The sequence below is a fragment of the Bufo bufo genome, chromosome 1, assembly GCF_905171765.1.
Source record: "Bufo bufo chromosome 1, aBufBuf1.1, whole genome shotgun sequence".
Classification (NCBI taxonomy): domain Eukaryota; kingdom Metazoa; phylum Chordata; class Amphibia; order Anura; family Bufonidae; genus Bufo; species Bufo bufo.
Window position 1 is genome coordinate 437,995,408 of NC_053389.1, and position 15,293 is coordinate 438,010,700.

Below are 15,293 nucleotides of genomic sequence, written 5' to 3' on the forward strand. Positions count from 1 at the left end.
TAATAATTGGAATGTTCTAGAGATTCATTCAACCCGAAAGGGGTCAGGGTGTTTAATTTGAAAATCCAAAACATCTCCTTGCGGCAGAGGGTTTGGTATGAGTAAGGTACCCACTCCAAAGGCGTGACACGAAGTGAACTAGAGTCCCCGTCGTGATAGATAGAAAAATGCCGGGAAACACTGTGGGTGACCACTTTGCGATGGATATTCGAACGATGTTCGTTCATCCGTTCGCGTAAAGATTGTGTGGTGCGACCCACATAGTATATATCACAAGAGCAGTACAATAAATATACAACGAAAGATGTGCCACAGTTCATCTCTTGCCGCAAGGGGATTGTACCCTCCAATTTGGCGAGGGATAACACTTTGGTGTTATGAGAAATCATAGCGCAACATTTGCACCGAGCCTTCCCACATCTAAAAGACCCTACCTTGCTAGGGTGGGTAGTGTTTCCCAAAAACCTCTCCATTGTTGTTAGTTTGTCTGTGTCACCAATTTTAGGGCATGAGGGGGCCAAAATTTCTTTCAATGTTCTGGCTCTCCGAAATGTCAATATAGGGGCCTGAGGGATACTTTTGCCAATGATCGGATCTTTTAACAAGATCGGCCAATGTTTCATGAAGGTGTTTTTGATGGCATGGTGTTGTGAATTGTATCGAGTGATAAAATTCAAAGGAAATTGTGTGGATTTCTTTCCTCCATCTATATTGGTTGTGGGGACAGGCTCTTTTCTGGTCTCAAGGGTCCGTCTTTTTGAATCTGCAATAAGGCCTTTAGGGTAGCCCTTTTCCAGAAATCTCTTCCCTATCGTCTCCAGTTGTCCCTGTAGTGTTTTTTTATCGGAACAATTCCTCTGTATTCTACGCATTTGACCGTATGGAATATTATTTTTCCAACGGTAATGATGACAGCTCTTATAGTCGAGATAGCTGTTAGTGTCGACCTGCTTAAAGTGTGTTCTGGTCGTGATGCAGTTATCCTTTGTACTCAAGTGAAGATCCAGGAAGGTTATTTCTCTCTGGCTGTACTCAAAAGAGAATGAGAGATTCCAGCTGTTTTTATTTAGTGTTTCCACGAAAGTGCATAGATCTCCTGCATCACCATCCCAGATGAAGATAATGTCATCTATATACCGTTTGTATAATCGAATATTGGGATGTGAGAGAAGCCCCATCTTATCCTCAAAGTGACCCATGAAAAGGTTAGCATATGATGGGGCAAATTTCTAACAGTGAACATGGCATGGAGTAGTGGCCTGGCCTAACTTTCTTTTTTAATTAGAAGGCATATTTCGTAAAATTGTTTTGTTGAACTTTCACATTCAATGCATGCCCTGGATGTATCCATAGGCACCCCTTGTAAGCAACTTATGCCAAAAGAGGGGATACCAAAAGCAAAGGTTCACATATGTTTGCCACTCTTTGGCTGGGTTCACACGGGTGTTGCGGGTGACGTGCGGGAAAATGCAAGATTTTTCCCCGCGAGTGCAAAGCGTTTTAATGCGTTTTGCACGCGCGTGAGAAAAATCGGCATATCTGATACCCAGACCCGAACCCGGACTTCACAGAAGTTCAGGTTTGGGTTAGGTGTTCTGTAGATTTTATTATTTTCCCTTATAACGTGCTTATAAGGGAAAATAATAGCATTCCTAATACAGAATGCTTAGTAAAATGTCCATAGAGGGGTTAAAAATAATAAACAAATGTACCGTAACTCACCCCATCCACTTGGTCGCGTAGTGGATCTCCTCTTCTTTCTTCAGGACCTGGCTAAAGGACCTTTGATGACGTCACTGCGCTCATCACATGGTCCATCACCATGGTGATGGACCATGTGATGGATCGGGTGATGGACCATGTGATGAGCGCAGTGACATCACCAAAGGTCCTTTTCCTCCCAGGTCATCAAAGAAGAAGACAGGAGAAAACTCCATAAATGTAACTTTTATAATATGCAAATTAGCCTCTAGGAGCAGGGGGGGGAGCGGGGGTGTTGTTACTGCTTCTAGAGGCTCCGTTCTCTCACCTCTGTCACCTCCCTCCAAGTCTTGATTGACAGGGCAAGGCAGTGTTCGCATCCTCCTGCCGGCCCTGAGTGCATGGTAAATCTCGCGCCTGCGCCGCACCGTTCAATATTCAGTGGTGGCACAGTAAGGAAGTCGGCAGCCAGTGAGCGTTCTTCCTTCACTATGCCTGCGCCGAATACTAAACGGCACGGCGCAGGAGTGAAATTTACCATGCACTTAGGGTCGGCAGGAGGATGCGAATGCTGCCTGGCCCTGTCAATCAAGACTTGGAGGGAGGTGACAGAGGTGGAAGAACAGAGCCTCTAGGAGCAGGAACACCCCCCCCCCCCCCCTCCCTCCTAGAGGCTAGATTGCATATTATAAAAGTTACATTTATGGAGCAATGGGGGCATGGATAAAACTAGGAATAGGCTAGTTAGGTCAGCCAGTTTAATTTAGGTATTTCTGACAGAAACCCTTTAAGCCAAACCCAGAATTCTGCTGATCTCCTGTTACTAAGAAGCAGTGCATTGTGGAAGCACAGATGGAAATTACAGTCAGAGCTAAGCTATTGGATCACGTCTGTCAACAGGAAAGAGTGAGACAGCTGTCTGTTTCCTTGGAAATCTGTGGAAATTTGAATACAAATGTGTGCTGTTGAAACGGATCTGCCAGGTATAACATGCTGCTTTCCAGCAGCCACTGTATATATGTTTATATATACAGCATTAGCCTTCTTTAAAAGGGTTCTGCACTTTGTTTAAACTGATGATCTATCCTCTGGATCATCAGTTTAAACAAAGTGCAGAACCCCTTTAAGATAGGTAAAGGAGGCCAAAGGAAAGAACATGCAGGGGTGTTCCCATCTCGACATTTATGGCAAATCCACATGCTGCAGTATTCTCTCCGTCCCCCCAAAAAAATAGAGAAACGGATCCGTTTGTAAGTATGAGAAACGGAGAGACGGATCTGTTCTTGCAATGCATTTCTCAGCCGTCTACAAATGCTGTCCGTTTGCATGCAGATTGCCTGATCCGGCAAGCAGTTCCGGTAACGGAACTGCTTACCGGATCACTCTGCCGCAAGTGTGAAAGTAGCCTAAGAACACAATAGGCAATCCTCTTTATGATCCTAAATGTGGCCTGTAAAAAGTGGTGTGGCTTGTAAAGGGGAAGTGACTTGTGGTGTACCCACATATACTGTATATTATCTCTCTCTGTACAACACCATGGCTCCATCTGCAGTGAACACAGACTGTCTATACTCCATACTGTACCTTGGCACTCTTATCAGCTGAAGTAGTTGAAAATTTCAGTGAGTCAGATGAAACATCACAAGACAGGACAGCACCATTGTGACACTGAAGTACATCTTCTTTTCGTCCATTCTGAAGGTCCCATACCTAAAACATTTAATAACTTGGATAATATGCACAGATTGTGAAGCAATCTGCTAAGAAGCAAGTGACATAAGTTATAGAATCTGAAAAATCATCAAACTCCGCTAAGTCACCACTGGTCATACTTGGGATGCCTTCACACAATGTAAGAAAACTGGCTAAAACAAAAACTGGAAGAAATAATGGAGGTAATTTATTAGTCATGCGCAACAGTATACCTTTGCAATTTGCACTAAAAACCCGATGTAGGTAATCTGCACTACATTTGTGTTTTAGCCAAAGGAGGGTGGCTTAGGGACCGTTCACAGTCGAAATTTGGATGCCATGCCAAAATTCCAGCGGCGGATTCATGATGTCTGCCTCTCATTGTTTTCAATGGGAGGCAGCACTGCCGTTTGTGGGCCGGCGGTTTAAAGCTGTGACCGCGCCAAGAAGGTACTTAACCCTTCTTGGTGTGGTGTCTGAACCCAGAGAGCGTCACAGCCAGGGAGAAAAAATTAATAAATACTCACCTTCTCCCTGGCTGTGACGGTCACCTTTGTGATTGGACCTCGCTACAGCCAGGGAGAAGGAGACGCCCATTGGGAAATCCTGCCGTTTCCCCCTCCCTGTTCCGATGCTATTAATTAGCATACCAGGCGGGAGAATTCAACAGGGGCACAGCGGGCGAATGCAGCGGCGCCCAGGAAAAGTAGTAAGCGCTGTTAGATCCCTGCTTTATGCCTTACATGACGTGCTACTTATGGTATTTTATAATGTCTGGACCCATGAAAGGTAATCTACTGCAAGTTCTACAGTATGTAAATATCCAGATTCTTTACCTCCAGGGGATCAGTTTTGTTATCCTCTATATTTTGGGTAGTAGTGCACCTTTATCAAACCTGATTTGCTCCATTCCATTTTGGTATGACAAAGCAAAATGATAAAGAAAATAATGTAAGATATTTAATGGTCTGATATACTGAAGCTGCAATAAAATACTACCACATCACCCCTCAGTCAACGTATTAAAACACATTTGACATAACATGGGCAATGAAAGAAGAAATAAAGCCAGAAAATGTCTGCATATTTTCTTTCCTATTCAATTATGAGACGTTAAGCATGTCTTACCATCACAGTCCCATCAAATGACCAGGACAGGAGCTTGGCATTCTCAAGAATTTTGAAGCACCTCACAGCTTCGTTGTGTCCTTGTAGTAAAAAGCTATTTCCAGATGACCAGTTCCAGACCTGATTTAGATCACATTATAATTTATTTATTTCATTATACAGCACTTACATATTCCTTAGCACTGTACAGGGATTGTCCTGGGTGCGGACCCATTCATTTCAATGGGGCCGCAAAAGATGCGGACAGCAGACCGTGTGCTGTCCGCATCCGTTGTTCTGTTCGCGGGCCCGCCAAAAACATGGAGCTTGTCCTATTCTTGTCCGTGGTTGCGAACAAGAATAGGCATTCTCTAGATAGCGCTGGCCATGTACGGTCCGCAAAATGCAGAACGCACAAGGCCGGTATCCGTGTTTTGCGGATCCGCAATTTGTGGACTGCAAAACACTTACGGTCGTGTGAATGCACCCTTACTTGTAGGTATAGTAATCTGCTTGGCAGGATACCATGTTATTGGTTACCCTGTAGTACCCACTATGATCACTAAGATATATAGTACAGGGTTTCAATTTAGAATGTATAATCATGAAGTGGAATTAAAAATGTAAAAACACATATCGACATAGTATATAATGTTCTGAGAAGGCATATTTAAAAGGAAATGTTTTTCAATATATCGCTTGACCATGGCAGTTCAGAGTCTCCTCCTTTCCATTATAAACTTTCTTGCAATTCAAGCAAATTAATGTAGCAAATTGGGAGCATGCAGCAGATGGAAGAAGAGTAATAAATAGTAGTGTAACTATCAGTGTGCTGATAATTAAAAGTCTCAGACAAGCCCCTGAATAGTCTAACATAAAAAATGATGTTACACTTAGCTCTTTCTCCAGCTCTGTTTTCTGTGTTGCCCGGTCCGATATCCTTGCCTCTGCTTGTTTCCAAACTGCAGCGATGTGCAGAAGGGATGAGCGAACTTGTGTTTTCAGGTTCGTTGTACAAGGTTCGGGTTATCTAAAAATTCCGTTATGGATTCCGCTACCATGGACCATAAGTTATGGTCCGTGGTAGTGGAATCCATAACGGATCTCTCAGATAACCCGAACCTTGTACGCTGAACTTGAAAACACAAGTTCGCGCAACACTAATGTGCAGGTGTACAGCATGTCACCGCTGCAGCCAATTACTACTGCTGACAGCATACCAGCACATTACTGATGTCATTTGATTGGACTGGTTACACAGAGAACGGCGCTGGAGAGAGAGGTAGGTATAACATCATTTTTTATTTTACACCATTTGGGGGCTTATCTCGGACAATCTCTTCAAGGGACCACCATCTAGAAATGATAAAAGCATAAACAAGAATTATTGTTATGAACTTATTCAGAATGGGGAAGGGTTTTCGTCAGCCAATGGTCTTACATCTAGATGATTTCTTTACATATCTTTCAGTTTTAATTAGAATGGGAGACAAAATGGGCCCGATCTCCACTGCTCTAAACTTCTGGGGTCGACACACAGGAAATGGCTTGGACTCAGCCAATCACTTACTGCGGCAGTGACATGCCTCAGTCAGTGGATTGGTTCAGTGTTCAGTTCAAGCCATTTCCTATGTGTTGAGCACAGGAGCATGAAATCGAGAGCAGCGGGGACCAGAGAACTGTTAGATGGGCCGCAAGCAGGGAGTAATAGGGTATTTTTTGTTCTAAGCCATCCCCTTTTTTTGAATAAAATGATTCCCCTAGAACACACCTTTAAAGGCGGAAATGGTGAGATTTGTTTTTATTATTGTGGATTTACAAGTCCCATAACATACTGCACTCTACTCTACAGAATTGTACTTTGCACATACTTTTACATGTCACTTTGAGCAGCATTGTGTGTGCATTTTTCTATAAAGGGTCTACCAGATTTTTCCCCTTTTTACCTGGTCTGCTCACCAACTGTTGATCGTAGTGCAATATCTTCTTTCTTTTACATGTAGTAAGTACCACTGAACAAAAATGATTTGGGGACTACTACTTTCTGACACTATAGGCCAGTGGTGTCGAACCTATGGCACGGGTGCCAGAGGCGGTACTCAGAGCTCTCTCTGTGGGCACCCGCACCCTGGAAAGTCTATGGTGTACCAATATGCCTTAGACTCTTCCTGCCATTCATCAGCGCAGGGTGCACTATGTACAGCACAGGCAGTGCACTGAATGTAGGCAGGCTATTATAGCTGAATGATAAAGTACATGGAAGTAATACTATACTGGACTGTAGTATTCAGGTTAAATTGCCGTGTTGGCACCTTGCAATAAATAAGTGGGTTTTGGGTTGCTGTTTGGGCACTCGGTCTGTAAAAGGTTTGCCATCACTGCTATAGGCAATATAACATGATGAAAGCTATAATGATGTGGTGCTTTGCAGGGAGAGAGTGTACAGTAATCATGCCATTTTTAATGGGTTTCTGTTTCGGATACATGGATTATAAACCATACTGTAATATAAAAGTCTAGTTGTAAAATGAGGAGTAAAGCACTTACCTGGATTGTTGAGTCATCAGAGCTTGATACCAGCCACTCCCCATCGAGGGTGAACTGGCAATGCTGGACCGTTCCGCTGTGACCCTGTGAGTGCTTCAAAAACTTGCCAGTGACCAAATCAAAAACCTACAGCCAATAGACAGTAATTAATGCAAAGCTTCCCAATAACAAATATTTCAGGGGAAAATATGACAAATATTTTACAGAAATGGGTTCAAGCAATAAAAGGACCAATAATACAGGATTACTACTATGTGTGAGGTATGAGGAGTGTAATTGACTTATGCCACTTACTAAATATATGAAAGTATTCACTGAAATAATGCAGTAACTGGGGGGTTAATGAGATGAATAGAATTAGAGGAAGGACTTAAGGAACAAAGTTTAATGTGACATTCACATCCATCTACCTTGTTTTGCTGTTTCCTAGAAATAGCTCTGCACCTATTTCAGTAACATTATCCTTTAAATACACATTCTATTATTCAAGCAGAAAGAACAAATTGGTTATTGAAAATGGAAGATTATGGCAGGAGAAATGCCCCCATGCCGAGTTATAAAACCAAGGGCTTTAAAGGGAATTAAGAACCACTGCAAGAAAAAGAGCGTATATTTTCAAAGCGGGTGCCCATTGTCCTGTCTCAAGTTTCCATTCCACTGACATTATTTAAATTTTACCAGATGTTTCAGAATAAAATGAAGCAGTGTGACGCCGTGACACCCGCCTGGCAGAGGGAATTTGTTCCAGCAGAGTTGATTTCGTACAGTTCTAGAAAGCCTTTGTCTTCTAATTGGGATGAACTCAGAACCCAGCAGTGGGCAGGCAGTGGCAGACCTTTCCGCTAGCCTGACTCTGAAGTGATGCAACCAGTAAGCGTGCAGACAATTCCACAAGCTTTACAAGTGCCCGTTTTTAATGGTCAGGTATCGGCATATCCTGCTGCAGGTAGATAGCAGGACAGAGAGGTTATCTGCTGTGTCATATAAATGCTACTGTACATGAGCCAAAGCAGATTTGTACACAAGCTTAGGTGTGTCCTCCATATTTCTATCATTTTCACATTCTGCATGGGATTTCGCTGGTTAGAGCAGCAGTTTGTGAGGTTAGAAAGTTGCAACTATGGTCGGACATTTTGGAGGCTAGGAAGAACTGGATTTGTCCACCTATCATAGAAGTACATAAAGGTATACAGACACATCCCTGTGCCTCCCCCTGCATTTCTTTGTGTACATTTGTCCCATAGGCATGCCACTTTGCACATTTGGATGAGGGGAAGACATTAATGTATGAACTCTGACATAGTAGTACATATGCATCCTGTGAGCTAGCAATGCCTCTTAAGAGTTCCTTCATAACATGTCACTGCCAGAACATCTTTTTAGGGTCCATTCACACGTCCGTAAGTGTTTTGCGGATCCGCAAAACACAGACACCGGCAATGTGCGTTCCGCATTTTGCCGGCACTAATAGAACATGTCCTATTCTTGTCCGCAATTGCGGACAAGAATAGGACATGTTCTATTTTTTTCGGGAACGGAATTGCAGACCCGGAAGTGCGGGTCCGCAATTCCGGCTCCGGGCAGCACATTGTGCGGCCCCATAGAAATGAATGGGCCTGCAATTCCGTTCCACAAAATGCGGAACAGAATTGCGGACGTGTGAATGGAGCCTTAATGAAAAAGTACATTGTGTTATAATACTACAGCCTGATTTGCTTTGTAATGAACCAGGCACATGATGAAATAATGGACATACATAACGGATTTCATCCAGGGGCATACATAGAAATCACAAGTCTATGTAAGGAAACTCAAAATGGTCCCCTCTCCCCACCGAGATGTCAACCAAATATACTATTATTTTCTTAATAATAATTATACAGCTCTACATCTCCTCTTCACACAAACATGATATAATCCTTTCTCCCACACCACCATTAGGGGGAGCATATTGCATATGCAGCTAGAGGGGAGCTGAATGTGAGCTCCTCTTAGTGGGGACTAACCCTGTGTCCACCCAGTCACCACAAGTCCATAGCAGTCATGTGTAGTGTTGAGAGAACTTGTGGTTTCAAGTTCGGCGTACAAGGTTCGGGTTACCTAAGAATTCCGTTATGGATTCCGCTAACACGGACCATAAGTTATGGTGCGTGGTAGAGAACGGAATGCTTAGATAACCCGAACCTTGAAACCACAGGTTCACTCATCGCTAGTCCTGTGGTCTGCATTGCAAGTGGGCACACCACTGGTTTTAATGTATAAAAAGCAGTAATTATAGCTTTGAGATTCTAACCTAAATAGGACTGGACTCTTTTACAGAGAACAAAGCCATTAGGTACATTGGTAAGGCTCAATGCGTGCACGCTGTCCACAACTGGCAGACTCCACACATAGCCCGTTTTATATGTTAGTAAAAGATCAGAAGCAGTTATATGCGTGAGTCAGCGCTTGCTCATAAAGTTGACAGAAAGGACAGCGAACTTGTAAAACAGACTGGAGTATGTGCTTCTGATTTCACATACAATAAATGTCTCTTGAAACATGGGGACTGACATTTTATAAAAGTGAATCACGTACTTGAGCGTGCTAGGTAATGCCTTCTCTTATCGGAACTGCTCAACCATTCCACAAATAGCAGCCCTTTCATCTCTCACCTTTCTGTGTTCACATCACGTTTTTGTCACAAGTTTAACATATACACAATGGGCCAAATCTATCATTTGTCGTCTTCTATGGCAGTTTTGTAGTTTGGTTTGTAGTTAGAAGAAATCTATGGTCGTAGATTTCACTTGAGGGGCACAGATTACCGGAAGCTGTGCCTAATTTATGACGAGGTGTACACCGCCAGGCTATGATAAATCTGCCCTATAAAACATACAATAAATGGACGACGGATGCCATTCAGAGACGTCAGTCACCAAAGGGTCCCATTGCAAAAAAAAAACCAACATAATCTGTTTTAAGATATACTTTTTGCTGGACTCTGACAAGCAGACAATTATCAGGAACAAATGGTTCACACCCGATAATGCAAAGTTGGCTCACATAAAAGGGCCTTTATGTATAGAGGAGATCTACATACACTATATAACAATCTAACTGAAGAAAGATACGAGACATACCTGGACACTTCCATCTTCTCCACCAACAGCTGCTAATTGTTGATCATGGCGCAGGCAGCAGCATGTTAATAAAAAGTCCTGTCTGCTGCTCTGGCAAACCAGATCTCCAGTCTTTCCATTAATTAACTGACAAAACAAGAGAAGAAAAATATAATGTAACAGGATTTCGTTGGAGAGGGAACGAGCATGTGTTGCCACCAACATATTCACTGGCCTCAGAGGTGGATTGTCCCCAAGTATCATGTGACTCAGCAGTGATGTGCTGTTTGGGGACACGTCACCGGCTGTAGCAGCGTACAGGAGTGCTCAATAGGCCTTTAGGTACTGCACTGCCCTGACCAGATTTAAAATGGACCTTAAAAAAAGTCATATATTTTAAAAAAATTCTGTCGACATAACCATATTAGGGCTTGTTGTAATTGTATTTTTGGGGTACATCTAATGTACAACGTTGAGTTTCTAGGGTGACAGCGTGAAACAACACAGCAATTCCACCACTGTTTTATGGTGTTCATTGTGCAGTGTAAATGAAATTATAAATTCTGAGGCCAGTACAGTCAGTATTTTTTTTTAACGTTTTTCTACTTTTGCTCAATAAAGACTCTTGAAAGAGTTTAGAAAATATCTTTGTATGTGTCTCGCCGCATTCAAAGGCCTTTTTAACTTTTCTGTCAAAAGAAATGTGAAAGCATTTTTGACACGCACTGCACAGAATAAATAATGTAATCATTTTATTGAAAGGGTCAATATGGATGCTTTCATGACAATTATGGATGATTTTTTATTCTTATTCTTGTACATGTTTATAAAAAAATATCCTCCTTCCCCCCCCCCCCCCCCCCCCCCCCCCCCCAAGTCCCAGTAGTAGACTTGAACGGATTATGTCAGATACAGTGAATCTGACTGGATGCCAAGGGAAGGCGTACATAGAATGGCTGGAGGCCATTGATAGGCCCCAGGCTGCCATGGCAACCCCTCGGCACCCTGTGATTGTAAGCAACCTATGCTCTCTAACCACTTAGATGCTGTAGTTAACATTGATCATGGCATCTAAGGGGTTAAAAGGACTGGAGTTATCCAATCCCAGCCATTAGGGTGGGGTGCCAGCTGTTTAACACAGCCATTATCCGCAGTTAGTGGCGCAGGCATAGCTAAAAGGGGTTGTGTTATCTCAGACAATGGGGGTATATTGTTAGTATATGCCTCCATTGTCTGATAGTTGCGGGTCCCACCTCTGGGACCCGCACCCATCTCGTAAAAGAATCCTTTAAATTCACGGAGGGCGCACCAAGCATGCGCCCTCCGTGGATTTAAAGGATGATGGGGGATATCCTAACAATATACCCCCATTGTCTGAGATGGGAATACCCCTTTAACTAGAGGATTAACACAACTAAAATTGAACTCATGACAGAGTAAGGCTATGTTCACATAGACAAAATCAGCCACTGATTCAGCAGTGGAAAACAGCATTTTTTTTTGTCGCATAATCCACGTTAAAAACGCCATCAACAGCTTCCCATTGACTTCAATGTAACAAGCTCTGCTGTGAGCACATAGTGGAATTTTTCTTTTTAGCAGATGATTTTAAAAATGTAGTGACAGGTTACTTTTTTGAAGCAGATTTGTTAGTGGCTTTCCATAGACATCAGTGTGGAAGTAGAAAAAAATTCATCCAAACACTTTAAATACTCCTCTAAAAACACCACAAATAGCAGCCCTTTCATCTCTCACCTTTCTGTGTTCACATCACGTTTTTGACACAAATTTAACATATACACAATGGGCCAAATCTATCATTTATTGTCTTCTATGGCAGTTTTGTAGTTTGTTTAGTAGTTTTGTTTTGTGTAGAAGAAATCTATGGTTGTAGATTTCACTTGAGGCGCATAGACTGCCGGAAGCTGTGCCTAATTTTTGATGAGGCTATGATAAATCTGCCCTATAAAACATACCGGTACATTAAATGGACAACGGATGTCATTCAGAGACGTCTGTCACCAAAGGTCCCATTGTAAAAAAAAAAAAAAAAAAAATGTTTTAAGATATACTTTTTGCTGTACTGTGCAGGATGGAAAAGCTTAGGGTACTACAGTTTTGCATCCATTTATCCCCAAAAAACACAGATTGTGTTATCTAAACAACAATACTCCTCTAAAAACACCAGCTAATTATAACATAACCACCAATAACAACCTGTTTTAAGCTACTGATCTGCATCTGCTGCAGATTTTGCTGTGTGAACCTAGCATAAAACATGTGCAAGAATGGTGTTCTACAAATGCCTTGTTTGCGAAAGGTGAAAAAAAAAAGTCATTTTCTAGTCCCTAACAAGTCTAAAATAAATGGCAAATACACTAGTATAATTAGCATTGTTTTTTGAACATACATATAAGAGAATTTCACATATTCATTGTGGTCTACATAAAATAACAACACGCATCTTTGGGGAGAAAAAAAATATAAAAATCTAATTTTTCTTTAAAGAGGACCTTTCATGGGTCCAGACATTATAAACTAAGTATAAGGATATGTAGGGATCTAACTGCACTTACTATTTTTCCTGGGCGCCGCTCCGTTCGCCCGCTGTGGCCCCCATTGTATTTTCCCGCCTGGTATGCCAATTTTAGCATCGGAACAATGAGGAGGGGACTGAGTCTTTCTCCGTGGGCGTCTCCTTCTCCCCTGGCTGTAGCGCTGTCCAATCGCAGCGGAGAGCGTCACAGCGAGGAAGAAGGTACCCTCCTCATTGTTCCGATGCTAAAATTACCATACCAGGCGGAAGAATACAATGGGGGCCACAGCTGGCGAACGGAGCGGCGCACCCGGAAAAAAATTGTAAGGGCAGTTAGATCCCTGCACTATACCCTATGTATCCTGATACTTAGTTTATAATGTTTGGACCCATGAAAGGTCCTCTTTAATAAATACTTCAGTGCTAAAATATTTATGCTGAAATAAGCTGCCAATAATAACAAACAGAAAAATACAATAATTAATAGGGTTTTTCTGTAAATTTTAATTATTTAATGCTATGCAACCCACTGTGTTTTGAAAGGGAACTTGTCACCAGGATTTTCAGTCATTAAACTGACACCATTATACTGAACTGCTTGCAAGTATCTTTCTAGATATGTGTCAAGAATACAGGGGAGGGACACAGAACTAGGCCTAAAAGGCTAGGGAGAGGGAAAAGGTCACCTCCTAGGAAGCCCCTAAACCTGGCCCTGACTCCTGTCAGTATGTATAGACCCTGTATAGTATGTATAGACCCTGGAGGTGGGAAAATACATACGCTGGAACCTAGACCCTAGGAGCCCTGAAATGCCCTAGGTAGTGGCAGGGGATGAGAGTACTGGTTCCTTCCCAGGTGAATGAACCAGCGTCTCCCTGGTAAGGTCCACACAACAACTCTTCCAAATCCAAGCAGAAAATATCAACCGCATGGTATGAAGTGTGAGACCAAACTAAGTAGGGAATTCAATAATGACCACGGGCTGCACCTGACAAGGTGTGGTCATTACCAAACAACAACACTGAGAATCAAGAGACTGTCAGTTAACCTCACGGGCAGTCAGTCTCTCTGATCTTCTAACCTCTGTCACAGAAGGTACCGTGACAATATGTTACAATTGTTAATAAGGGAGAAGAATTCAATTAAAAGGAGATTTTTTGTGAAACTCACCTGTAAAATCTTTTTCTCGTCTTTTCCATTGGGGGACACAGACCATGGGTATAGCTTAGAGGTATTACTAGGAGGGACACTATGCAAAAAAAGAAGCTCCTCCTCCTCGGGCTATACCCCCAGGCACCTCCAGGAGGACTTCAGTCGTTGCAAAAGCAGTAGGAGAAGGAGAATGGAAAAAAGAAAAAACACAATGGAAACCATCACATCAGCACACCATGAGGCGTAAATGAAAAAAGGGGCGGGAGCTGTGTCCCCCAATGGAAAAGACGAGAAAAAGATTTTACAGGTGAGTTTCACAAAAAAATCTCCTTTTCTCGTACATTCCATTGGGGGACACAGACCATGGGACGTCCAAAAGCAGTCCATGGGGTGGGAAAATCCAACACCGCCAGGAGAAGAAACGTCCAGCAGTCAAACAGGAACCAAAGCCTGCAATACCCTGCGCCCAAGGACAGCATCAGCCGAGGCCAGCGAGTGCAACTGATAGAACTTCGTGAAAGTATGTAAGGACGACCAAGTGGCAGCCTTACACAACTGGGAGGCGGAGGCGCGATTGCGTCTAGCCCAGGAAGCTCCCACTGCCCTTGTGGAGTGAGCGGTAATCCGAGACAGGGAAACCTGGCCACGAGCGCGATAGGCCGCAGCAATAGCGGAACGGATCCACCGCGCCACAGTGACCTTGGAAGCCGCCAGACCCTTACGAGGCCCCTCGGGAATCACAAAGAGGGAGACCGAACGACGGAAGGAGGCGGTAGCCCCCAGATACACCTTCAGGGCCCTGACGACGTCATGGGAGTGGAGAGCAGGTTCCTTGGGGTTCACCGGAGAAGGACAAAAAGAGGGCAGGTCAAGATCCTCGTTAAGGTGGAAGGGAGAAACCACCTTGGGCAAAAAAGAAGGAACCGGCCGGAGCACCACCTTATCCTGGTGAAAAATCAGAAAAGGCTCATGGCAGGAAAGCGCGGCCAGCTCCGAAACCCGCCTGATGGAGGTTATGGCCACCAGAAAAACTACCTTCCAGGTGAGTAAGACCAGCGAGAACTCCCTCAGAGGCTCAAAAGGCGCCGCCTGAAGGGCGCGCAGGACCAAGTTGAGATCCCAGGGGGGCAAGGAAAGAACATACGGAGGAACCGAATGCGCCACCCCCTGCAGGAAGGTTCTCACAGGTCCCAAAAAGGCAATGGACCTTTGAAAAAAGACAGCCAGGGCCGAAACCTGACCCTTCAAAGAACTGAGCGACAGCCCCACCTCGAGGCCGGACTGGAGAAAAGACAGCACCACTGGGACAGAGAAACGAAGGGGCGGAAAACCCGATTTCTCACAAAAGGTCAGATAGGCCCTCCAGGTGCGATAATAGATCCGTGAAGAAGCCGGTTTCCGAGCCCTGATCATGGTTCTCACCACCGCATCAGAGAACCCCCTCTTCCTCAGGATGG

General features: G+C 43.6%; 1 protein-coding gene across 1 annotated transcript in view; it reads right to left on the minus strand.

Moving 5' to 3' along the window:
• The window catches only part of APAF1 (apoptotic peptidase activating factor 1), a 98,593-nt gene that overhangs the window by 15,403 nt on the left and 67,897 nt on the right, over positions 1-15,293 (minus strand). The window contains exons 21-24 of the mRNA XM_040407012.1: positions 10,170-10,295; positions 7,048-7,173; positions 4,522-4,641; positions 3,286-3,411 (exon numbers count right to left, since the gene is read on the minus strand). Of these exons, the coding sequence (XP_040262946.1) occupies positions 3,286-3,411; positions 4,522-4,641; positions 7,048-7,173; positions 10,170-10,295 (498 nt within the window). The remainder of the gene's footprint in view (positions 1-3,285; positions 3,412-4,521; positions 4,642-7,047; positions 7,174-10,169; positions 10,296-15,293) is intronic.